Below are 25,044 nucleotides of genomic sequence, written 5' to 3' on the forward strand. Positions count from 1 at the left end.
CTCACTAAGACCTCTCCCAAGGCTTCCATTTTAGAATGATTCGTCCGAGAGGACATTTGTATCTACAGGTATCATCCAGAACTCGAGTCATAGTCAGGCCAGAAAATGAAAGAAGAACGCAAGCTCCCAAGGTCGTCTTTGCCACCGAGGAGTGGATAGGTGGGGGAGATTTGTGTCTGGGCCCCATAACTTGACCTCCTCACAAGCTTGCCTCTCAGGGAAGGCACTCATCTCTTCTGTGAGGAGGAAAGCTTTGAAAAGACATGGACTTTTAGTCCAAATCCTCCTGAGGTGAGTAGAGACATTTCCTATTCACGAGTCTTAAATGAGAAGGCTGAGGGGAGAGACCATCCCGGCAATGCTCTCAGCCATACTAAGTCAGGAGCCATAAGAAGCCGCTCCCAGAGGCTTCTGGGAAATGTGATTTTCACGGAGCTTAACTGCTAATGTTAAAAGCTGAGCCACAGAGAGCATTTTAATTAATTACCTGTTATTTTTAAGTAAATTAGAACCAAGAGTGTGGTAACATCTCTGAGGAGGTACAGCTGGGTTCTGTCAGAGCGGCATTGGAAGGGCACAGCCTTGGCACTCCTTTCTTTCCGGGGTCCACGTGGGGGAGTGTGGGTTCAAATATCATAGACGCACACTTCAGCTTTATATAAAGCTCCTTAAGCACTATATTTTAAGAAGAAGGAATCTTTGCTTCATCCGCAACAGACTTTAGTTACACGGTGATATATCAAAACAGAAATGTACTAATAGCACGGGAAATCCGACAGTGGGGTAAATAAGATCTAGGTTCTTACTCCCGGAAGGTTGCCAGGTCCAGGCCAAAGGGCGGCTTCATCCCTAGAAGGATGTGTCTAGCCTAAGAGAGTAAGGATGGGCACATTTCCTGAAGTCCACCTTCAACCTCAACACGGGCGCCCCTTGAGTCTCCCCCAATGTTTTTACAATCCTCTCTGCTATGGCAACATCTACCTGTTTCTCTCAGCATGTGACAACCCACTTGCCCCCACAGTTTGCCCGAGTGTCCTGTAAGGACAGGGGCCAAGCATGCATGTTTTCAGTTGTGTCTGTGTGATAATGGCACAATGTCTAACATACAAGTACCCCTCAGTTAATAGTAATTGGGCTGAATTCGGTTGTAAAATCAGAGAAATTATAGACACAGTAATGTTCAAAGATTTGGAAAAAACAGTCAGAAGTAATGACTGACTTTCATTTATGTCATTTTTAACAGAAAGAACCCAAACCAAATCTATCTGAAACCACAGTGAGGCTTAAAATAAGGATGCCGACATGATAATTAGATCAGCCAGCAAAGAAGGGGTACCCTCCCACTTCATAGGTTTCACCCCCATATGGTAGGAAATGACCAGCTAGCTGTGCTCTCAAATACTCGCAGTGAGGCAAGTGCCTTCCAAGGTTCTGAGTTCAGGTGAAGAGTTTGAGAGATGCTGACCATATGACGAGCCTAAGGAAGGCACAGGACTTCAACATGCAGAGCAAGAAAGCCCAGGTCAGGTCATCCAAGTGATCTATTTAATCGTGACACAGGACATGCAGCTAACAGTACACAGCACAAGATTGTTTCTGACAAGAACTCCAGTCTGGGGACACTGAATTTTATTCCATAAACACAAGAAAGCCACAGGAAAATTTTTTTTTCATCAAGAAATGCTATGTAATTAGCATATTTTAGGAAAGCAGTGTGTTTTAAGAGATGAATTCAGTGCAAAGTAGGGAAATGAGCACTTATGAAATTCTTGTCGGGGGGATGGATGCTGTGGCAATATATTATCTCATTTCATCTCCACAATAATCCCAACAGAGTTGGAAGCGCTACCTCAGTTTTACAAACGAGGAACGCCGGCTCTGAGATTGGCAACCAACTTGGGGCGAGGGTAGAGATTTCTACCCAGAGCTAAATGACTCCCGAAATACTGCAGATTCAGTAACAGCCCAGATGGAGCTCGAGGAGTGGAGGCAAATGAACATTGTGAGGAAAGCGATGGCAGATGTTGACAATTGATGGAAAGGTGAAGGTGAAAAGGGGCCAGGAAAAAAATGGCAGAGACAGCCGGAGTCTTCAGATGTCAAGGAGGAGTGGCTTTCCCTGGGGGAAAGGGACAGAATGGGAGGTCGCATGCATGGGGTGCCTACGGTAAGCCAAGTGTTTTCATGTGTTTAAAAATCAAAGAGCACTGTGTAATTTGTGCAGAAAAAAGACAAGTCTACTTGAAAGCATGCCTGGGATTCTAGCAGGGTAGGAATGAAGTGCACGAAGCCTGTGCTCAGAGGACTGTTTCATAGTCACCAGAGTTACCCTCACATATGTGTGTGTGTGTGTGTACGCGTGCATGCATGTACTGTGTGTGTATTGTGTATGTGTGTTGTGTCTGTATTGTGAATGTGTGTTGTGTGTGTACTATATGTATATTATGTGTTTTTGTATATGTATTTTGTGTGTTGTCTGTGTACTATTTGTATTTTATGTGTTTCTGTATATGTATTGTATGATATATATATATATATATATTAAAGATTTATTTCTTTCATGTATGTGAGTACACTGTCACTGTCTTCAGACACACCAGAAGATGACATGCGATTCCCACTACAGATGGTTGTGAGCCACCATGTGGTTGCTGGGAATTGAACTCAGGACCTCTGGAAGAGCAGTCAGTGCTCTTAACCACTGAGCCATCTCTTCAGCCCTGTTATGTGTATTTTATGTGTTTGTGTGTGCGTATTGTGTGTGTTGTGTGTATTATGTGTATGTTGTATGTATTTTATGTGTTTCTGTATGGATATTGTGTGGGGTACAAGAGTGTGTCATGTATATTTTATGTGTTTATGTATATGAATTGTGTGTTGTGTGTATTTTGTGTGTGTGCGCGCATGTGCGCACACGCTCAGACAAACAAAGGGCCAAGACCAAAAATAAAAAGTACAGAGAAAAGGGAAAAACCCCTGTATGTTGCCACAGAAGGCAAAAGTTTCAGGGGAGATGGAGTCAGAAAACAATAGGAAAGCCAGGATGAGGTTTTCCAACAGCAAGTGGCAGGTAGAACAGACAGAAGCAGCACGTGTCTGGAGAAGCAGGGCCTCTGCTAGGGAAATGGAGGCAGGACTGTAAGCAAGGCACTGAGTGCATGGCAGAATTACAGAAGCTGGGTGTTAAGTGGGGCTGTACTTACTCAAGAACTCTAACCATGTTCTGTTCCAAAATATATGAAAAGATAGAGCCCTAAGCTAGTCCCATTTTCCTGTCTAAGGCATATAGCATGAACAGGCTTGGCCAATTCCTACTGTGCCATCTCAAGGACACCAGCCTTGGTATATATCGGTATATACTGGGTGATATATCCGGGGCAGGGGGTGTTTGTCATCTCTTACTCTGCTATGTCATGAACTATTTGAAGATCACAAATCTGATCCTAAATAACTAAACTAATTACTATTTGTAGGACAGTACTGCATACTGAGAAAAGCTCAGACTCCATAGTGAAGTAAGTTTGAGTTTGAACCATAACTCTAGTATCTTTGGGTAAAGCCCCCAAACTATCAGCAAGGGTCAAGAACTGCAGAGAAGATTTGGGTTGGTGACCAAGTGAGTACTTCCACACCAGCATCTGAAGGGCTCACTAGATGCCAGGCAGGGTCTAAGCATTTCACACGTCAAAGCATTTAATTCTCATAACAACCCTACAAGGCACATAAAGTTTTACAAGGTGGGGAGGCAGCTATGTGAAGGATAAGACTGACAAAGGTTAGAGAATCTTAAGTCAGAGTCTCACCCCAGGAGACCTTCACTACATTGAGACTTGATATTATTAGTGATGTTCTGGTGGTAGAAGGGACTCTCCTTTGAATGTCCCACCAGAGACCAACACCTCACTTCTGGCTGGGGAGAGTGGAGCAAGACCCTTCCTGGCGCATAGATGTCAGAGATTCTGTATTGTCTGGGCTGCTGGTAAAGCCTTCAGGTCCATTTCCTCATCCCATGTATTCTCCCTCCAGTATCTTTCCTCTTCTCCTGTAACAGCTAGGAACGCAGAAGCAAGAAGACCAAGGAGTATGAAGACATTAAAGGCCCCGCCACTTAGTTGACTGTACAACTCTAGGCTGCTTTGAGGGCTCTCTGGGTAGGTGTACAAAGTGGGAACACTGACCTTAAAGGCTGCTAGGAAGAAGGGACGGGACGATGCCTGAACTCTGAACCCTGTCTGCCTTTGACCCAGTGCATTCGCTTCTCTTCTACTTTTCCCTCTGTGCTTCCTGAATGAGGCTGAAGTTCAGATGAGACCTTTCCTCTCCTTTAAAGCTCTACAAACCATAAAATGTTGCCTAGGTGCGCTGGCTAGCCAGGGGAGAGGGTGGAGTCTTGAGAAAATGCCCCCATAAGATCAGGCTACAGGCAAGTAAGTAGGGCATTTTCTTAATTAGTGATTGAAGGGGTGAGCCCAGCCCATTATGGGTAGGACCACCCCTGGGCTGATGGTCTTGAGGTTTATAAGAAAGCAGGCTGAGCAAGCTAGGAGAAGCAAGCCAGTAAGCTGCATCCCTCCATGGTCTCTGCTGATCCCAGGTCCCTGCCTTTTTTGAGTTTCTTTCTTGATTTTCTTCAATAACAAATGGTGATGTGGAAGTACAAGACAAATAACTGCTCCCACCCCAAGTTGCTTTGGCCATGATGTTTCATCACAGCAAATATAACCCTAAGACACCAGGGTATATACATCATCTCTCCATGCTTTCCAGGAGATTAGAACCTTTTCAGGAAACCAAAATTATTTACCATCATCACCACCCTCATCTTCTTTCTTCTCCTTTGTTTTCCCCCTCCTCCTTCTCTTCTCTTTCCTCCTCCTCCCCATTATCATTCTTCTCTAAATTTTGTATTTAAAGGTATTAGCAATGAAAATGAAAACAGCTAGTTTGTCATACTAAATCTAGGCATCCGTTCTTCTCCAAGACTGGAAGCAACTCCAAGATTAGGAAGTTTCATCTTCTACAGTGTCCAGAATTGAGAAGAACTTGATAGCTTGTTGTCTACTAGTGATACTTGCCTTTACCTAGCCTCATCATGGATACCCTTGACCTTTTGATAGTGCCTGTAGATAGAGTATGCATTTTCCAAGCCCCAAATCAGGCTATGAGGTATAAGCCTGCTCTAAAACTAGGAAAGTGTCTTAGATGTGGGGTGGTCTCCCCAGTGTCAGCAAAGCACATCAGCTTTGCGGATATTCATTTTTAAATTATTTTTGACATGGTAATAAAATACGAGCAATGTTTCCTCCACCCCAGCAATCTGAGTTCTGTTGGATAAAAATGTTTGTCCACCAGAGCAGAATCTACTTGGACCTCCAGGGACATGCTTCTAAAATATCTCCAAGGTCACTGTCCCCTAGGCTTCCAAGGCACTGGCACAGTATGAACCTCTAAACAGATTGGGCTTGCCAGGATTCATCCACTTTATCCACAGGTGAGGTGCAGATATAGCTCTGAGCCCTAGCTGTACCTTGCTATCCAATGCATTGGTTGCCTTTAGGTTTTGTTCCCAAGTTCCCTAGTTTCAGCCAGTTTTCTAAATTCCAGTGGCGTGGGGAGCAGGCGGCACTAAATTAAACTCTGTCTGAGTACTCCACCTGCCCAGTGGGAATGTGCCTTAGTTATCACAGGGCTTGCTTGATGGAATTTGATCTGGTTATTCTGATGTCCAGTCTCTTCCTTCAGGCTTTGGTACGAAAAATGCATCTTAGCCACCCAAGAGTAGTAGGGATGGATAGCAAGGAGCCACGGGAGAGCAGTGGACCCAGTCTGGCTCTGTTGGACCACTTCTCACAGTCTTTTAATTTCTACACTGTCATATCTGCCCCTCCCCTCAACACTTCCATTCCCAGGAGAATGGAGAGAGGACACACCTCTTTCTTTACACTGGTTACCCCCATATCATTGTTTCTTTGGAGCAGCTCTTGAGCCTAAAAGGTCTCCACTTACTTCAGAAACCATCCTTTTCCTTTGATTTATGATTTGTTTTAAGGACTAGAGCTTGGGTGACAGGTTCCCTTTCCTTGGAACTTGTCCATCTCTGTAGGAGCAGCCAGAAGAGCAACAGGAAGGGAGTCTTTTGAAGTTGCTTTAGACAGTTCCTAAGTTTCCATGGTAACTTGTCATTGTGGCACCTCCACTGCATTCTGGGGCTTTCTGTTCTATTGGGAGGGGATGGAGCAACCTGTTCTTTCTCAACAACCACGCAGCAGTGGGGAGGGTCTTCCCACTGCCCTGCCTGTCTTTCATTCCATGCTCCTGTCTATGGGGAGTTCATCTTGTAGAACTGGAGCAAGATTCAATGCAGGGGTGGTATTATTTCTATGCCTGGAGTCTGTCTGGTGCTGAGAGATGGAGCCTGAGGGCACCTTGGTCCCAGGCTGGCTCATATCGATTCAACAGCTCAGATATTTCTGTGCTAGTACAGGAAAGCAAGCTGGGAAGGCACCAAGCTGTGGAGAAATTATTCATTCCCTATGAGAACAATAACAAAATCATCTACCCATCTACCCCACCCCCATTCTGGATACTGAGAGACAAGATCAGGCCTCACTGTCTTTATGACTCCGATTTTGCTAGCCCACTCCTGGAACTATCCTACCCAAGAAAATGATTTGATTATTCACTAAAGGAACTTCCCCCAAAGACCCATCAAGTGCTGCAGTCAAAGCATCCACAGATGGGGTGCGCCCTAAGAGTCTTTGAATCCCTCAGATCCAAATTCTCACTTTCTGTATCCATCGACCCTGACATTTCCTTATCCATACTCAGTGTTGGTGTCATTAATCTTACACTGCATTAGTCAAATACCACACTGAAAAGATTGCTTAGTCTAATATTCTAGTTATTTTGAGTTGACTTCTTCTGAGGCCTAAGCAAAGGATGTGAGGTGGAATTTTCTCTTGCCACACAACTGAGTCAGCCTTCTCCTCTGCCTTTTCAACATTTGGGGGTCATCTTGGGGTATAAGGAAAGGACTCACATAGTTTTGTGCTTATTCAGTCATCCTGACAGCATACTTGGCCTGTGTTATGGAGAAAGGGAGCTATAAGCAGGAGAGAGAACACAGCTGTTTTCAGAAGAGTTCCTCAACCTTCCAAAGGCTGCAGTTCCTCATGTTGTGACCCACAACTATAACATTATTTCTGTGGCTACTTCATAGTTGTAATTTTGCTACTGTTATGAACTGATGATCTTAAGTGACCCCTGTGAAAGGTTTGTTCTTCTTCCCAAAGGAGCCGAAACCCACGGGTTGAGAACACTATCCTAGAGGCTCTAAAACAAACAAAAAAATTCTTCTGTTCTAGTTACAGGATGCTTGAATGCTCTGGACAATGCTGGAAAACCAGATGGCTCTGTGGATGTGATTTCTTTAATTCAATATCGGTATAATTGGTTTCAATTTTGCAATGGGTCCCTAGTAGGGCAGGGGAGCACCTGGGGTATATCACACTGCAAGGACTTCTGAGAGCACACTTTTTAGCACCATAACCCTGATCTGGTCACCTCAGCAAGGATGCAGTACTCCCTACCCTCACTGAAACTAGGACTGGCAGTCTCCAACAGTACTTACTCCAGAAGGTAGCCAGGGAAGAATAAACTCATAATGTCACGCAGTGAAGAGCCCCAGGGTAGCTTGTGCAATGGATATATGAGAGAGCAGAATAGAGACTGGTGTCCCTTCAATAAATCAATCCTTTGACCATGACCTTAAAGTCCCTTCATGATCTGTCTACCTGCGTGGCATCACCTCCATCGCTACCCGTCTCGGCACCTGTCACAATCATCCTGATGCTCAATTGTCTGCAGACTCAATGGTCATCACCATTCCAAGTGCTTTCTGCAACCTTTTGTAAGGAATGGTCCTCTCTAACATCTTAGAGCCTTCTGCCATCCCTCATGCAGTACCCTGCCCCATCCCCACCATTGCTAACAAGGCCTTGCATGCTCTCTCCCATCTGCAGTGTCTCACCACTCTCTCCTTCTCATTCCTACTTTCCTCCACAGTTCCTATCACCTAACATGTTTTCTATAATTATGGTAATGACTTAATTTTCTGTCTTTCCAACTAGAATGTGAGCTTCGTGGACTTTCTCTCTTTCTCTAGTGTATCCCAAGTAAGTGGTATGTGGCACATAGCGGGGACTCAGTATTTACTGAATGAAGAAATGAACAACTAGGGTAGTGAGTAAGATGAGAGGGATTAGCTGTGTGAGAATTCATTTCTCCTGTCTCCATAGCACATGTCATAGGGTCTTTTGGTGATATTGGTAGCAATGACATAAAGCCACTCAGGAAAGAGAGGAGTATCAGCAAAGATAGTTATTTAAAAAGAGAGGTGTCTCAAGGACTGGGGAGATAGCTCAGCAGTTATCAGCACTGCCTGCCCTTCTAGAAGATCTGGGGTTCAGCCCCCAGCAACCACCATAGTGGCTCACAACTATTTGCAACTTCAATTCGAGGACTTGACACCCTGTCTGGTCTCTGTAGACACTGCATAATATTGTGTACAAACATACACTCGGGTAAAAAAATACCCATACACATAAAACATAATAATAAAATGAAAACAAATTTAGAAAAGAAGTATGTCAGTGCTAAAAGAGTAACACCAAAGCCTTTTATGGGGACAATACCTGGTATTGTTGTAAGTCCTTCAGATGAGTTAACTCTGTAACTCTCACAGCTATGCTTGAATTGAGAACTATTATTAGCTCTTTTTAATAGATGAGAAAATTGAAGCAAGGCATGAAAGGCAGATAAGGAACGTTCCAATGTCATATGGCTAGTTTGGTGTTCCTTAGGTCCTGGACTATATCTTCATGAAAACCCTGTAATTATCTCTTTTCATTGGGTGACTCTGCTTCCTGATCAAGGACTCTGGGCTCCCAGTTAGGAGGCAGGATATGGCAGGTGGCTCATATGGCCAAGTGTGCTTGGGAACATCTAAGAGGCAAGGGTTTAGTTTCCATAAGTACTGATACCTTTTCTGATACCTTCACCAACCACCTCCCTCCCACCCCCTTCCCTGTCCTGTCTCAGCATTTTATCTCAGAATTTAATAAGAAAGCATCCACCTGTCTTAACCAGGACATGGTAAGGTAGCAGACTTGAATCTTTGTGAGTAAATTATAGAGCCTCCTAATATGATTATCACAGTGGCCAGGGATGCTTATTGTCCTGTTATGAGGCTGATATTTACAACAGGGATGGCAGCACTGGTGGCAATGTTACAACCCCTTAAGGGTCTCAAGTCTCCCTGCTTCTTGGGCTGCTACCTGGCCACGGGCTCAGTGTAAAGTAAACCTGGATGCTATTTCCCAATCTTCCTGACAACATGTCTCCTCCCCTCAATGACATTTACTTCCAAAATGTACTCTTCAAGGATATGTTTTTGAATGTAATTATCAAATGCTAATAAATATTCAAGTATGTACCTTGCAAGGGGTGTGAACTAGACTGTAAATATCTGTTTAAGATTTTGAAAGAGCCAGGCGTGGTGGCGCACGCCTTTAATCCCAGCACTCGGGAGGCAGAGGCAGGCGGATTTCTGAGTTCGAGGCCAGCCTGGTCTACAAAGTGAGTTCCAGGACAGCCAGGGCTATACAGAGAAACCCTGTCTCGAAAAACCTAAAAAAAAAAAAAAAGATTTTGAAAGATGATAAGGCAAAAAGTCTAGGAAAGAGTTGCGATATCCCAGTGAAGGCTCACGTAAAACTACAAAATCAGACCACCAGGGTAAATGCTTTTATTACCAGAGTCACTTCTGCTTAGCTCATTAGAACAGACTTTGCTTAGAGCGTATACATCATAGTAACCACTCTCATTTATTATAAGCTTTGCATATTGCCAAGTCATGGGCTTATTGGATTTATTCTCTCTTCCTGGAATATCTAATTTACCTGCTCCTCTGTTTTGTATCTCCCCTCTCTGATCAATGAGTTTTGAAGTCATGACCTGGAGGCATGAAGTTGAAGACTTAGTATCTCTTGACCTTAGAGAAACTCCTGTTTCCAAGCAGGCCAGAGCTAGGGACTGGCAATGGGGAGAGGCTGGGAGAGAAGGCTGATGGGAAAACTTGAATGCTCCTACAACTCCTGAAAAATCACTTGAGGGTCTAAATGAGACAGTGCTCAAGACACATGCCCAATGCCTTTGACCATCATGCCAAACTCAAGCTCTCAAAATTTCTACCCTTAAGCAAGATTGTCATCTGCCAGAAGAGGGGCATCATGCCAAGTGTCTGGGGGCTTGAAGCACAGGTGGCTACCTATGCCAAACACATGGCAACGCTAGTTTATGTATTATAGGAATCTTTCAAAGCTGATAGCTTGAGCTACCTTCAGGCATTCTCTTTATTTCTCTCTGATGGGACAGCAAGGTAGAAAAGGTCATGCTGATCACAGATGGTATGAGAAGAACCTTTAATGGTTTCCTTTTTCCCCATTACCACCCATGCCCTCAGGCCTGGCCACCATCTCCTCCATATGCCTCCTGTTTACTTGGGGAAGGAGGAAGAGGAAAGAGAAAACACATGCTCGCGCGCGTGTGTGTGTGTGTGTGTGTGTGTGTGTGTGTGTGTGTGTTTGTGTGCGCGCACGCGCGCGCACACACGCGAGAGCACCCATGTGTGTGCATGTGTACAGAACGTATGAAGAGAAATTGTGAAAATGCTGGCAGTTGTTGAAAAGCACAGCACTGGAGTTCAGTGAGACACAGAGATGCTCAGCATGGGATGCGGGCAAGAGGCAGCAGTCTGGGCTGCTAGAATATAGGCTGGTGTCATGGGCCAGGTTTAAGATTCATTTATGCCAACTACCAGCTGGATGCTCCATGAAACAACCCAACTGCTCTTACCTAAACCACAGGGGGTTTAGGCTGTGTCTAAAGTCCTTTTCATTTCTAAGGGTCCAGGAGTCCAAGTTAAGGTCAAGAAACTCCATGAATTCAAGAATTACTTATATTCTGCTTCCTAAAGGAACTGAAGATATTTTGTAACTGGGAAAGATAGATTCTAGTGCCGCTCAGTAAATATGAAAAGAGGAGCCAGTGAAAGGGAATCCTGTTCCAACAGGGACTATAGATAAGATGGGGTGCTTTCTGGAAGGATGCTGCACAAAACCAAAACACTTTCTGTTCCTTCCATACAATTTGCTTTTCTAACGTAGTCACTCAGCAGCTATTTATTATACCGCACACACACTCTTGACCCAGGAGAGGCCTTAGTGGAGGCATTCTGTCACTAAGACAGACCTGGTTCTGGGCTGATGCTCGTGACCCTTAGGTATCTGTGCAGGCAGAGAAATGATGGGCAAATACAGAGTGTTAAGAGTCCATCCTAGATACCTAGTTCCTAGATCTTGATTTCAAAAGTCATTATCTAATAAAAAGCAACACAGCTCGCTGGAGAGACGGTGCAGGGTGGGAACAGGAAACACATAGGATGAACTAGAGCACCCTGTGCTGTTCGAAAGCAAGCATGCAAACAAGGAAATAACAAAGCACAAAACAACAGAAAACAAAACCTCACGTAGCAGGGTATGTCAATGGGCCCAAGAACCAATTAGAAGACTTCTCAAATGCCAAGGCTGGCAGAACTGGAGAGAGCAAGAAAAGCAGCACTGGACTATCTAATCCTAATGACAAAAATCAATGCCCTTGAGTCCACATCGAATTAAATGTGGAGAGCAAGAGACAAATACCCCATCTAGGATAACTCCAAATTGTTTCTGCAGCTGTTCTACCCTACAGGAGTGCTTCCATTCCAGCACCCCACTGCTGCTCCCCATCCCTTCTGGGTGGAGACACAATGACTGCCTTCAGAGGAATAGACTATAGAAATGGGGAGGGAAAAATTTACCTTGGAGAGACAGTATAATCACTACCTATTCCAAGTGACCAGAGCATCACTGATATGCCTCTGAGTCATCTTGAAATGAGATACAAATGGCACTTAACCTCTGGGATCTCTCTCCCCTACACCATAAGTTAGTCTAATAATGAAAAAAAATCATATAAGTCCCAACAGAAGGGCATCCTATAATATGCCTGGTCAATACGCCAAAACTACCCAGATCATCTTAAATAAAGACTTGGGGAAACAACGCCTAGAAAAGCCTAGGGAAACAGTAGCTTTAAATGCATCTGGGTGTCAGACATGACATCCTGGAACAGACTGAGCCATGAACTTTAGTTAATAATAATGCACCAATATGTATTTGCCCATTGTAACAGATGTGCCACAATAACACAAACATATCAATATTAATAAAAGGAGGAATTGGGTACATGGCTGAGTGTGATGCCTCAATTCTTTATAATGCTTGCTCAATTTGTAAAAAAATAATTAAGTATTAACCCAACAATTGCAAATCCCACTGCCTTTTTTTCTTTTTTTTCCTTTTTTCCCCAACATTTCTTTATTCGATATTTTCTTAATTTACATTTCAAATGCTATCCCAAAAGTTCCCTATACCCTCCCCCTGCCCTGCTCCCCTACCCACCCACTCCCACTTCTTGGCCCTGGCATTCCCCTGTGCTGGGGCATATAAAGTTTGCTAGACCAAGGGGCCTCTCTTTCCAATGATGGCTGACTAGGCCATCTTCTGCTACATATGCAGCTAGAGACACGAGTTCTGGGAGTACTGATTAGTTCATATTGCTGTTCCACCTATAGGGTTGCAGAGCCCTTCTGCTCTTGGGTACTTTCTCTATTGGGGGCCCTGTATTCCATCCTAGAGATGACTGTGAGCATCCACTTCTGTATTTGCCAGGCACTGGCAAAGCCTCACAGGAGACAGCTATATCAGGGTCCCTTCATCAAAATCTTGCTGGCATATGCAATAGTGTCTGTGTTTGGTGGCTGATTATGAGATGGATCCCCGGGTGGGGCAGTCTCTGGATGGTCCATCCTTTCATCTCAGCTCCAAACTGTCTCTGTAACTCCTTCCATGGGTGTTTCGCTCCCAATTCTAAGAAGGGGCGAAGTGTGAAATATTTGGAAGCACTTTCAATTTAGCTTTTAGCTTTGTGTTGCCACTGTTCATCTACCTCACTGAATGTTGTGTTTCAATTGTTGCATATAAATATCACTCTATTTCAGGAATAGGCCTCTTCTTTATACTTCTGTGTTCCAGATACATATTAAATATTTATTACTCTTTCTCAATTATAATTAATATTGTCTAGTGCTACATCCACTCCGGCAGTGACCCGCCTGAAAAGCCTGGGTGCAGTCCTGAGGCGAAAAATTCACGGAAACTTAGTCTCCTGGAACCTTGGCATCCTGTATAACGAATGCTCCAGTGTCCTTGCTTTAGTTGGTAAACGGATTTGTGTGCTTTCCCTTAATATTGCTTTATTATAAGTGCCTCTGTTTGACATATAGCTAAGTTAGATTCTAGGCAGTCCTTGAGCTGACCCTGGGCATGGATACCTAAGTCACTGCCCTATGCAGGAATTTACCATTACCTAGGAAGAAGGAAGTTTGTGATCTAAGGAGGAACCAGAGTAGATATTTAGAACTATAGATAGCTGAGTTACACTCACACACAAGAATTTACAATGGCCTAGGGGGAAGGTGGACTTAGACTAGAATAGGAATTATGGCAAGGGCATGAAGCCCTGGCCCCTGGCTTCTAAGATTAAGCTGACTTTAGGTGGGGCTGTTTTTGATACCACTTGTTAACATTGAATTTTATCCCAGCTGGTTCCTGCCAGTCCTTCCGTGTTTGCATTCCTCTGTTTTATGTAAGAAATGTAACCTAGGTGTGTCACCTAACTTCTCAATTTTCTTCTGTATAAAAAGTTTGATGCTCGATTTGACAAATTACATTCAGATCCACACCCAAAAAAAAAAAAAAGTATGCTGCGTATGTGATACATGTCACATCCCACAAGTGGACATCAGAGGATAATCTGTGAGAATTAGCATTCTGTTTCCATCCCATAGGTCCTAGGGATTTGACTCAGGACACCAGGTTTGGCAGCAAGCGTTTTACCTGTTGAGCCATTTCACAAGCTCTCAATTTTCCTTAAAACTGAACGTGTTATTAACAGACAAAAAAGAGGGTCTGGAGGTCAGAGATCCTCTCTTGGTGGCTTTGAACAAGCAACCTTCCATGGGTTCTATACCTGCAAGGAGAGAAATCCCACCGACCCTGGAGAGGATTGTAAGCCTCAGAGAACCCAGTCACAAATCAGAGCACAGTTTAATAAGATCCTCAGCTGAACCCTGTTAGGCTGCACCTGGAATTCTTCTTCAGGAAACCTATGAGATAATACATGTTTATTGTTTAAAGTTGCTAAAAATAACCAGTGGCAAACCCACAAACAACATATGTCTAGGCAAGAAGAGGCACACGAAAGAAATCGAAACTAATTAAACTGTAGAGTATGCCTGGCGCACTCACTGAGTTGCTGGTGGAGGAGACTCTGAAGGGAAACCTTGGAGTAGGGACCGAAACCTAAGGAGAGAGACATCTGTGAGTTGTTGCTAAGGTCAAGGATATTGCGCAGCTCCAGGGCCTGAGCCAACCTTTCTATATGTTAGAACAGAAAGGCAGCCAGTGTGTGTGGAGCACCATGAGTGTACAGGAAGAAACAGAAAGAGAGCTGAGAGAGGTGAGGTCAGCCAGAATATAAAAGCCGATAAAAGAAAGGTAAGGAACTTGAGTTTTAAGTTCAACTGAAAATCATTAGATTACTACTGACAGGAGGTGGGTGACACATCTGGTTCATAGTTTAAATGATTTATGCTGGGATGGCAAGATGAGTCGGTGGGCAAAGGCACATGCAACCATGTCTCACAACTTGAGTCTGACCCTTGGAGTCCACATGGTGTTGGAGAGAACCAAATCTCAAGGAGTGTCCTCTGGACTCTATGTCTGCGGCATAGCAGGTGCCCTCGTGCATGCGCGAGCACACACACACACACAATGTAATAACAGTTAAAAAAAAAGATTCATGCTAACTGCTCTGTTCAAAACTGGTCATGGAATAGCCATAGTAGAGTCAGGTGGCCAGCAAGGGACTTCAGTGCAAGTCTAGACAAAAGATGGCAGAGCCTTCACCCTGACTCAGGGTAGAGAGGAACAAAGACTTCCAGAAATTATGGAAGGCTGTGGGAAGGCACTTGATACTATAAGCATAGGCTAGGGATTCCAACTCCTCCTGTAAATCTGTGTGCCTACGGCACTTTCAGGGAGGGAGTCAGAAATGAGAAGTGTCGTCATGTGCTCCTGTGCTACATGGTCTGTCCATGTGTTATCCTGTTCCCAAGCCTCCAGATATCCCTGGTGATTCATTACGATGGCTACTTGTATCCATATGAGGTTGTGCCAGTCTTGGCTAGATCTTCTCTGGAAAACTAGATCCCACCTACCACCTCCAGCCTCCTCCAGCCTCCTGGCCAGACAATGCTGCCCTGCTTAATTAATAGTTTCCTCTGGTTTGAATACCCATTTAACAGTTTGTTGGTGGTTATTGCACAGTGTGTGAGGTACACTCTCTATAACTCAGAAATAGTCAGAAATGCCCAATGTAGACCATCTTTCTAGAAGAACAGAGAAGAAGGTGGGAAGAAAATTCTTTAGCCTCTATTTTGGTCCTGCTAAAATATATATTTCATAAATTGTAATTACCTATATTTATAAATTATACATTATTTATAAGATATATGTGTGTGTGTATATCTATAACTCAGAGAAACACATAACTAGGCAAGAAATGGAATAGTACAAAAGGTTATATTACTTAATATGTTGAACTTGCCCAGTGTGTTTAATGAATTGCTTCACTTAGAGTATCCAGTAATTCAATCATTGGAATTTTGGTTCCAAATATTCTTCTATACTTAAAAAAATTTGTTGTGTTGTATACTTATGCCTGTAGGTACAAGTATGTATGTGTGTAATATGAGTGTATGGGTGTGTGCATACACGTGTAAATGTATCGGTACATGTGCATATGTGTGCTCGTGGAAACCAGAGTACAATCTTGGATATCCTTTGTCAGAAGCCATCTACCTTGCTTTTTGAGACAGCCTCTCCCTGTCCTAGAGCTTGTTAGTCTAGCTAAGATAACTTGCCAGTAAACCACAAAGATCTACCTGCCTTTCTGGTGCTGATATAATAAGTAGTCACCATCACACTTGGTCTTTTAGCTTGGGTTTTGAAGACTGAACTCTGGTCCCCATGCTTGCAAAGCAAGCACTTTACTGATTGAGCCATCATCTCTCCAGCCTGAATGTGCCCTTTTCATTCTTGCTGAATCTTCCCTTTTTACCTACGTGTCCTACTCATATCTGACCAGCTCCAGACATGCTGCTCTTGGTTTCTATCTGTTTCTCTTGCTTCCAGCCCAATATAACCACTAGGGTACCCGGATTTGCTCAGTTACAGACACCTGAGAGACCTCCACCCAAGGGAAAACAAAGGCTACGTGTCACATTTAGGGGAAATATATGTGCAGTTTGAATGACTGTTTTGCTGTGTCTTGGAGGTGGCTTGGACAGGTGGCTTATTCCCTGAGTTCTTTGACAGGTCACGCATAGGAAACTAACCCCTGGAGAACAGAGACGTTTTAGGTTCATTTCTTCTAGGTTCATATCTGGCCCTTCAATTTAGCTCTCCCAACTGAGCATAGCCAGGAATTTAGTCTCTGATATTGGACCATCTCCTCCCCAACACAAATGTCTTTTAATACATACTCATGAACTTAGGTTCATGAGTCAGCACATGGCAGCTGCCCTGAGCTGCTGGCCTCCCAGAGCTGGGTCTCTTTCACTTACAAAGGATGCTAGCTCAAGACAGAAGGATATGCCAGAACTTCCAAAAAGGAAAACAGCACCTTTGAGGGATTAGAAGTCAATGGCTTCCTTCTTAACACCCCTTTGTTATTTCAGGGCCTGAGAGTACCCAAAAGTGTACGGATACCACTTCCCTTCCCACCATAGCTTCATTCAGGAGTGTATTGTTTTACCTAGGGACAAAAATTAAGACAAAACAACAAACAAACACATTTCAAGGGAAAGAGAAGGCTTTGTAGTATGTGAATAAACTAGATTCTGTCTAGCCTGGAATGTCCCCTAATCAGTGAAAAGTGACTGTAGGAAGAGAAGCTTCCAAAAGTTCATTGTCACACAATACTTTACCAAAAAGGACAAATTTGACATTTTAAACATTATATATATATATATATATATATATATATATATATATATATATATCATATCATATCCAAGAAAGCACAGATTTGTGTGTACCTCTCAGTAGCCAAGGGCTTGGGTGGGCCTTGTTGACACTGTCTTATTTCTTTTGCATAAGACTTAGAAATGTATTTTCTTAATATTTATTTTTTATTAGATTTTTAAAATATACATTTCAAATGCTATCCCGAAAGTTCCCCATACCCTCCCTCCACCCTGCTCCCCTACCCACCCACTCCCGCTTCTTGGCCCTGGCATTCCCCTGTACTGCAATTCCAAGGGGTCTCTCTTCCCTGTGATGGCTGACTAGGCCATCTTCTGCTACAAATGCAGCTAGAGATATGAGCTCTGGGGGTACTGGTTAGTTCATATTGTTGTTCCTCTTATAGGGTTGCAGACCGCTTTAGCTCCTTGGGTGCTTTCTCTAGCTCCTCCATTGGGGGCCCTGTGTTCCATCTTATAGAAGACTGTGAGCATCCACTTCTGTATTTGCCAGGCACTGGCATAGCCTCATACAAGACAGCTATAACAGGGTCCCTTCATCAAAATCTTGCTGGCATATGCAATAGTGTCTGGGTTTGATGGCTGATTATGGGATGGATCCCCAGGTGGGGTAGTCTCTGGATAGTCTATCCTTTTGTCTTAGCTCCAAACTTTGTCTCTGTAACTCCTTTCATGGGTATTTTGTTCCCTATTCTAAGGAGGAATGAAGTATTCACCCATTGGTCTTCCTTCTTCTTGAATTTCTTGTGTTTTGGAAATTGTATCTTGGGTGTTCTATGTTTCTGGACTAATATCCACTTATCAGTGAGTACATATTGTGTGAGTTCTTTTGTGATTGGGTTACCTCACTCAGGATGATGCCCTCCAGGTCCATCCATTTGCCTAGGAATTTCATAAATTCATTGTTTTTAATAGCTGAGTAGTACTCCATTGTGTAAATGTACCACATTTTCTGTATCCATTCCTCCGTTGAGGGGCATCTGGGTTCTTTCCAGCTTCTGGCTATTATAAATAATGCTGCTATGAACATAGTGGAGCATGTGTCCTTCTTACCGGTTGGAACATCTTCTGGATATATGTCCAGGAGAGGTATTGCTGGATCTTTTGGTAGTATTATGTCCAAAGAAATATATTTTTAAAGCCCAAGGTATGAGTGTGTGTGTGTGTGTATGTGTGTGTCTTTGTGTATTCAAGGTAGAAGCTGGAAGGACTCTTGGTTTTATTTGTCTCACTGGTTCTTGGCTCTATTTTTCACATGAAGAGCGCTCCAAAAGCTCTGTGGGGTGGGTACTACTTGGCCCGCATAGTCAAAGTAGTCCAGGAAGCTCTGGATGAAGTCTATCTGAGGTGAGGAAATCAAGGCTTCCACTCTCCCAGTATTCAGAAAGGAGTTTGTGGCTCCTACTCTAGCCTGGAGCTCTAGACACCTAGTAGCTACCCGTGCAGTAGGAGGGCAGGGCTCCAGGTACCCTCTTGCACATTGTTATCCTGCCTTTTGTCCCAAGGCTTTCAATGAGTGGGAGGTAACCCAGTGACCTCATTATAGACCCAGCCTTTAGCTTAGCCCTTATTGCTCAATCCTGGCCTGCTTATTATCTGCCCTTCTCATGTGGCCTGGCTAGAAAAGACGAGGCAGGCAATGGCAGCTAGGCTGTTAGTCTGCATATTAACTGAAGTTCTTGGGAAGTTATCCAAGTGGAGAGGTCCCAGGTTCTGAGCTTGTTCCTGCCTAAAAAAAAAAAAAAAAGGCAAGCAGAGAAGGCAAGAGGATACAGCAAATGCCAGGTAAGAAGGAGAGATGACAGACTGCCAGTCGCTGCCCTTGGGGCTCTGGGTTCCTGCTCAGCCTGGGGCTGGTTTGCTCAGCTTCTCTGGGATACCAGAGCCTGTTCTGTGTCTCCAAAGAGATAGGATACAGACTCACTACAAACAGAATACAGCAGCTACTACTACTACTACTACTACTTCTTCTTCTTCTTCTTCTTCTTCTTCTTCTTCTTCTTCTTCTTCTTCTTCTTCTTCTTCTTCTTCTTCTTCTTCTTCATCATCATCTTTTCTTATAGTTTGGAAGTCCTCATGAAAGGTGGACAGGAAATAAATTTACCGGGGAAAATACTCATAAAATATAGTGTGAGAACCATCAGCTCATTTATGTTGTTGTCCTACCAGAGAGAGAGAAGCCCACAGGATATAAGTGTGGATTGGGAGTTGGTGGCTTGTCTGTGTAGAATCTATAATTGAGCCACCACTTTCCTCTCACTCTCTGAGCCTGTGCCTTAACCACAGGTGTAGGTCCTAGGGGTGGCAGCTCTGACATGGGGACTTCCTGACTCTGGTAACAGGTTAGTCCCCTAAAAGTACCAGCTCCATGGGAAGCCTGCATTTGTGTTTGACACAGAGTAGCTGTGCTTAAAGGAACAGAGGGAAACTTCAGGGCTCAAGTCCTTCCTACAAAGCCTCTCTTCTTCCTCCTCTCCTAAGCCAGATTTTTTTATGCCCCAGATGTCTCTCTGGGCACAGTGAGGGACATGCTTCTCCCTTCCCCAGCTTCCCCTGCAGCTAAAGAGTCCCACAGCTGACCTCATCTTTCTCTCCTTAGCTCAGAAAGAGGCATAAAAGAGACCAGCATCAAGCACCTGCACACTGCCCAAAGCCTGAGCTCTGTTCCCGAATGTGGGACTCATTTTCTCTTCCTCCCACAATCATTTCTAATTCTGTCTGTCCACACTCACTCTCTCCCTCCAGGCACCCCACAATTCACCCATCCACCTCTTCTAGGCAGTCCAACACTTGAGCTGAGCCACAGACTGAGAGACTCCAAAGAGAAGATTCCCAAGTAGACAGTTCTGCTCACACCAGAACCTGTCCCCAGTTCTATGTACAGTCTGCTAAAGGCCACTGAGCGGACTCAATGGCTATACAGTAGTAAGAAAGGAAACAGAAATAGAAGGATCTAGTCTAGACCCACCACTGTTTTGTTTTAAACCGTAAGTCAAGGATGAGCATGGCTCTTAGGAGAAGAAACGCCTCCTTCCTTCGTCAACACTAAAATACAGAGCACAGGAGTGTGAAACGTCCAGCATATCCTGGTTTCATGCATCCAAGTCTGAGGTCTCCACCTGCTCCCATGTGAGTCTTCTAGCTACAGTATCTCCCTTTCATCTGGGCACTGAGGTCCCCAAGACTCTAGGCACTGAAGACTGTATCTCATTTCTGTTTACATCCTGAAAAGCTGGCATAGTGGCCAATAGGTGACAGGGGCAGAGACTGTTGATGAGCCAACAGATGAGGGAGCACAAAGAACCATGTTGACCGTGCCCCTCTGCTGTAAGCTCTTACCACTTGCCCATGGTTCCAGTTAACAGGACCTCTCCAGACTCCCTATCCCCAGCAGCCACATGCAGCCTTACCTCCCATGAGGAAGAGAAGCCCTGCCACATACTGCATAAGGCCTCGGTCCCAGCAACAGCCCAGGACGCCGATGATCCAGCCGAAGAGGATGATGGCCACTGCCATGCCCATGAAGCCAGCTGTCATTCTACGCAGATCTGTGAGGAAGCAGGAGGAAAACAGTTAGCATGAGAACACGTGATACAGTAGGGTCACAGGTACCCTAAGCTTGGGGTAGGGAGAAGAGGGTAGAGGCACTTCAAGGGCAGGAAGACTACCTATTGAGACCCCTACACAGGAGAGAACCACTGGTGGTGAATGTCTTCTGCACAAGTGTGTTGTGATAGCTGGGTTCCTAAGCACAGGGCAAGCAGATCATCGCCTGTGTGTGACGGCTCACTCCATCTGTGCTAGGCATGTGCTGCTCTTCCTGTGAGTCTCTCCCATTCTGAAGAGACGGGTGCTGTCTCTAGTGTGGACAATAGAGCAACTTGCTAAAAGCAGCACGGTAAGTGGTAGAGAGGACTCAAACCCAGATAGCTGTGGCTAACAGCATTAGCCTTTTAGAGACAGGAGAGCAGTGAGGTGGGCTGCTGGAGAGAGCAGGGCTTCTGTAGACAGGCCGCCCTCCCTGCTTTAACCCAGGGTCTGCTGGACTGTAGGAGAAGCCACATGAGAAAATATCTGTTTGGTTCTCTGCTCCATCCCAAGCAGGCTCTTGGAGCTTAGTTTTGCCAGCAACCTTGGAAGCAGAGAAGAGCTGCATCCCCCTCCCTTCGTCTGAGCCCCTGGAGCAGGCCCCTTCCTCGCAGTTACCTCTATCCTCTGACTCAAGGGTCTGCCCCAGCGTCACAGCGAGGACTGTACCTGCTCGATACATCTCTGACCTATCTGACAAAGCCAGGAATGACTTGGTGAGGAAGGAGGTTGCTGGAAAAATGCTGTTTGCAGCAGAAGGGAGATGGAAGGACTGTTCTGTATCTCTGCTGGCTACTTAGCATCTTGCCCAACTCAGCTTCTTTCCTGGCTCCTTCCCCTGTGTGGCCAGATGTCACCAGAACTACTGTCACATGCTCCCTCTCCATGCGTGGCTCTGGCCTGGACTTGTTTCCAGAATGTTTTCCTTCTCTCACGCCCTTCCCGTAGAACTGACTCTTTACTTCCTGGGGAGCACGTCACCCATCATGTTGGTCACTCCTTCTTGAATCTGCCTGCCGCCCCTACCTTTAAGGCAGTACCCCAGCCCCAGCCTGCTAACAGGGTTCTAAGCAAGAGAAAACCAAACAAAACAAAAACCCCAAGACAACAACAAAAAAACAAACCATTTTTCCTGGCCTCTGCCCCAGACTCTGAATCCTCTGCGGCATCAAAGAGCATCCTAGAGGGTCTCAAGGACATTTTTCCTCTCACAAAGGAAAGGTAAAATGTCACGGACTCAGGTACCTCATATCCACTGCTGCCCCATCCCTCTTCTTGTCCCAGAGGAACAAACGCAACAGTGTCCCTGTGGGCACGGAGATCTGAGTCCGTCATAAGGAGGCCACCCTTCCATCCTTTCTGTCTCTTACATTCTATCCACTCCTACCCTGAGTCATGAAACACGTAAAAGGGACCTCTGCCTCCAGCAGAGCACAGTTTGAGTCAAGATCCCTCTCTTGCAGGGTCTGGTCTCTTTGTTCTGCACGGAAAATCAGACACTGTTATCCCAGTCAAGAGAAGCTGACTAGAGAGAGAGGCACAAACATAAAGGGAAAACAATCCTGGCCCTCCCATCTGGGAAGGTGAAGCCAGCAGAAGCTGGACAGACAGTTCTCTAGTCCCAGACGCAGAGATCCCTGAAGGGGCAACAGAGAAGATACCTACCCTGCCTGGTTCTCTTTTGCTTTTCTGAGCACCTAGCAGGCCTGCCCCAGCCAGGTGGAAATGACACTCTGTATTCACTTCTGTAAGTTGCTAAGGATGCCTCATTATCACACAGCAGTGTGCAGATTGCTCATACTGCCAAATGAGTCAAGGGAAGCTTTGCTGAAAGAGCCATTTGATGGCAATGTTCACGGGCAAGCTCAGCCTCCTGCATGGCCAGTCATAGCTATGGCTGGAATCCATAGCCATAGCTAAGGATGGAATATCCCTGCCCATGGGCTGCTCCAGTCCCTGTGGGTCAGCTCCTATGGACTGATATTGCTTCTCCTTTCATTCCCATCTCTACAGTCACACTCGTGGCCACCATGGGATTCCTTCTTCCTTTACCATAAGGGCCTGATCAGACTTGTCAGTGGAGACATGTGAGGCCATGTCTATTGATTCTTAGGAACAGATAATATGTGATTAATACTTTAACCATTGCTTGCTTAATGGAAAAAGAAAGAGCCCAGCTCTACTACTGGGAAGTTTAGTATCTTAAACAGAAGGTACTAAGTTCAGCATCCTCTCCTAGGTTTTTCCTTTTTCATTCAGTGAAGGCTTCTGGGTCCTGCCCTTTTAACCCCAGTAAACTTACCTTTCCTGGAGGTCAAATGCTCACTTGGTTTTAATGCCCGGAAGTCCTACACTGGCCCCAGACTATAGACCCTTGGGAGTAAAGCTATTGCCTAAGGGGATGAGTGGGTGGTCTCATCATGTGAGTCCACACTGGCCAGAGATGGACCTGTGGGTTGATGAGGCAGGACATCTAAAGAGAATGCCAACCAAAAGAATAGGAGGTGACATTTATTGAAGGATGAGAGCAAAGTGTTCTACTTATAAGAAAATGGGCAGGATCAGAAAAGCAGACAAATGGAGAAAATAATTGCTATTCTAAAAGTTCCTGGCAGATTCCAATCATCTGAGTCTCGGGTGTTGTGCGTATGTGTTGAGGGGGAGGGCAGTTACCTTCTTTCTGTCTCAGCTTAGGCAAACTTCTGTGCCTCCCGCAGGGTATTGTTGACTTAGATAAAGGGTTGCTCTAGTTGTTGATGTAGAAATAGGATGAAAAACAGAGGTCCTGACTGTGTTGCCATTGACCTGGGAAAGATTTTCACATCACCCTTGAGTCTGGCTTTATCCGTGTGAACAACCAGTTCTCATCTCCTTAGAGAGTTAACCAAGTTATCTGTGTGGTAGCTCAGGCAAGCTACTATAATAGGTCAGAAGGCAGGCAGAACAAGAAGTATTCCAATTTTACAGATGAGAAAAAGGCAAAACCCAAAGACAAATAAATAAGTTATCGATGGTCTCAAAGCCAGCGGACTGCAAATAGAGTTAACAGCTGCATCATTGAATTGTGTGAGGAAACAGGATAAATAAAAGAATTAAAATTGATGTGAGCAAATGCGTTTGGCATTCCTTCTTCTAAAATCAAGCCAGAACTGTAGCTAAGAGATGGGGATCAAAGGAAAAAAGACAACAAGAAGGGTGGGGGCCTTGACACTGCTGGGGGGTGGAAGTGACTGGGCTGAATCCAAAGGCAGTGTCAGAGAATCCCTACTGCCTAGCCCACATGAAGCCTTCGGTTCCAACTCAAGAGAGGATGGGGAGGGAGTGGGGAGGGAAGAAGTAAGAAAAAGAAAAAGGGTATAAAAATAAAAAATGGATGGATGAAAGAAGACAATGTCTAGCTTTAATTTACACACAAAATCTGGCTCATGGAGCACTTGGGAATGTTTGAATGTAGAGGCATTAGAGTGTAATATGTCTGTTGTTTAACAGTCTTTCTAGCTTTCTATTTGCATTTGAGTTAGTGCCATCTGTCACTCTGTGGTCATATGCACATGGTGCCACAGCTCTTCTACCTGCCTGCCATCTTTCTCTTTAGGAATAAGAAACTACCACTCAATTCCTGCAGTTTCCTTGAACCCACAGAAACATCCTTTAATTGGGAAATTAAGCAGTTTGTATTTCTCTGTCATTTAATGGATTAAGAAAAAGGAAAAAGAAAAGAAAGTGAAAAGTATCTCCCCTTTAGGAAGCTCTAAGTCACCTTTCCTGGCAGCTTTAGAAAACTTTTTGGTTGGCTATGATGTGAAATCTGTGACAACAGTCTCTACTGTCACACAGAGAAGAGCCTTGGATGAGAAAGTTTGGTTCTGTGGACAATCATGGGAGTGAAGAATCTCATGGACCATGTTGGGTTTGAGTCTGTTATCTGTGTTTCCTGACCCTCACATTTAATGTTCCAGTGTTTGAGATTAGGAAGGTGCATCCTAAACTCTTGAATTTAGTCCAGCATGATGGGAAGAGGCGGGCAGAGGGAAGAGGGCTGCGAAGAAGGGTGGAGGAAGAAACACAAGGAGAACCATAAAATAAAGCTAGAAAAGACAAATTGTTTTCCTTGGGATTTTTTTTTTTTAAGTTTACCTCCAATTAACATTTCAATTGAAAGGAACTGCTTGCAGCTCTGCAGAGGGAAA

The 25,044-nt window shown here is 44.6% G+C and overlaps 1 protein-coding gene across 1 annotated transcript in view; it reads right to left on the minus strand.

Moving 5' to 3' along the window:
* The window catches only part of Tmem178b (transmembrane protein 178B), a 372,060-nt gene that overhangs the window by 26,686 nt on the left and 320,330 nt on the right, over nucleotides 1–25,044 (minus strand). Inside the window, exon 3 of the mRNA XM_021165807.3 lies at nucleotides 20,677–20,814. Within this exon, the coding sequence (XP_021021466.1) occupies nucleotides 20,677–20,814 (138 nt within the window). The remainder of the gene's footprint in view (nucleotides 1–20,676; nucleotides 20,815–25,044) is intronic.

Source organism: Mus caroli, unplaced genomic scaffold (assembly GCF_978045245.1).
Source record: "Mus caroli unplaced genomic scaffold, Mus_caroli_1 scaffold_7, whole genome shotgun sequence".
In the NCBI taxonomy this organism is placed as follows: Eukaryota; Metazoa; Chordata; class Mammalia; order Rodentia; family Muridae; genus Mus; species Mus caroli.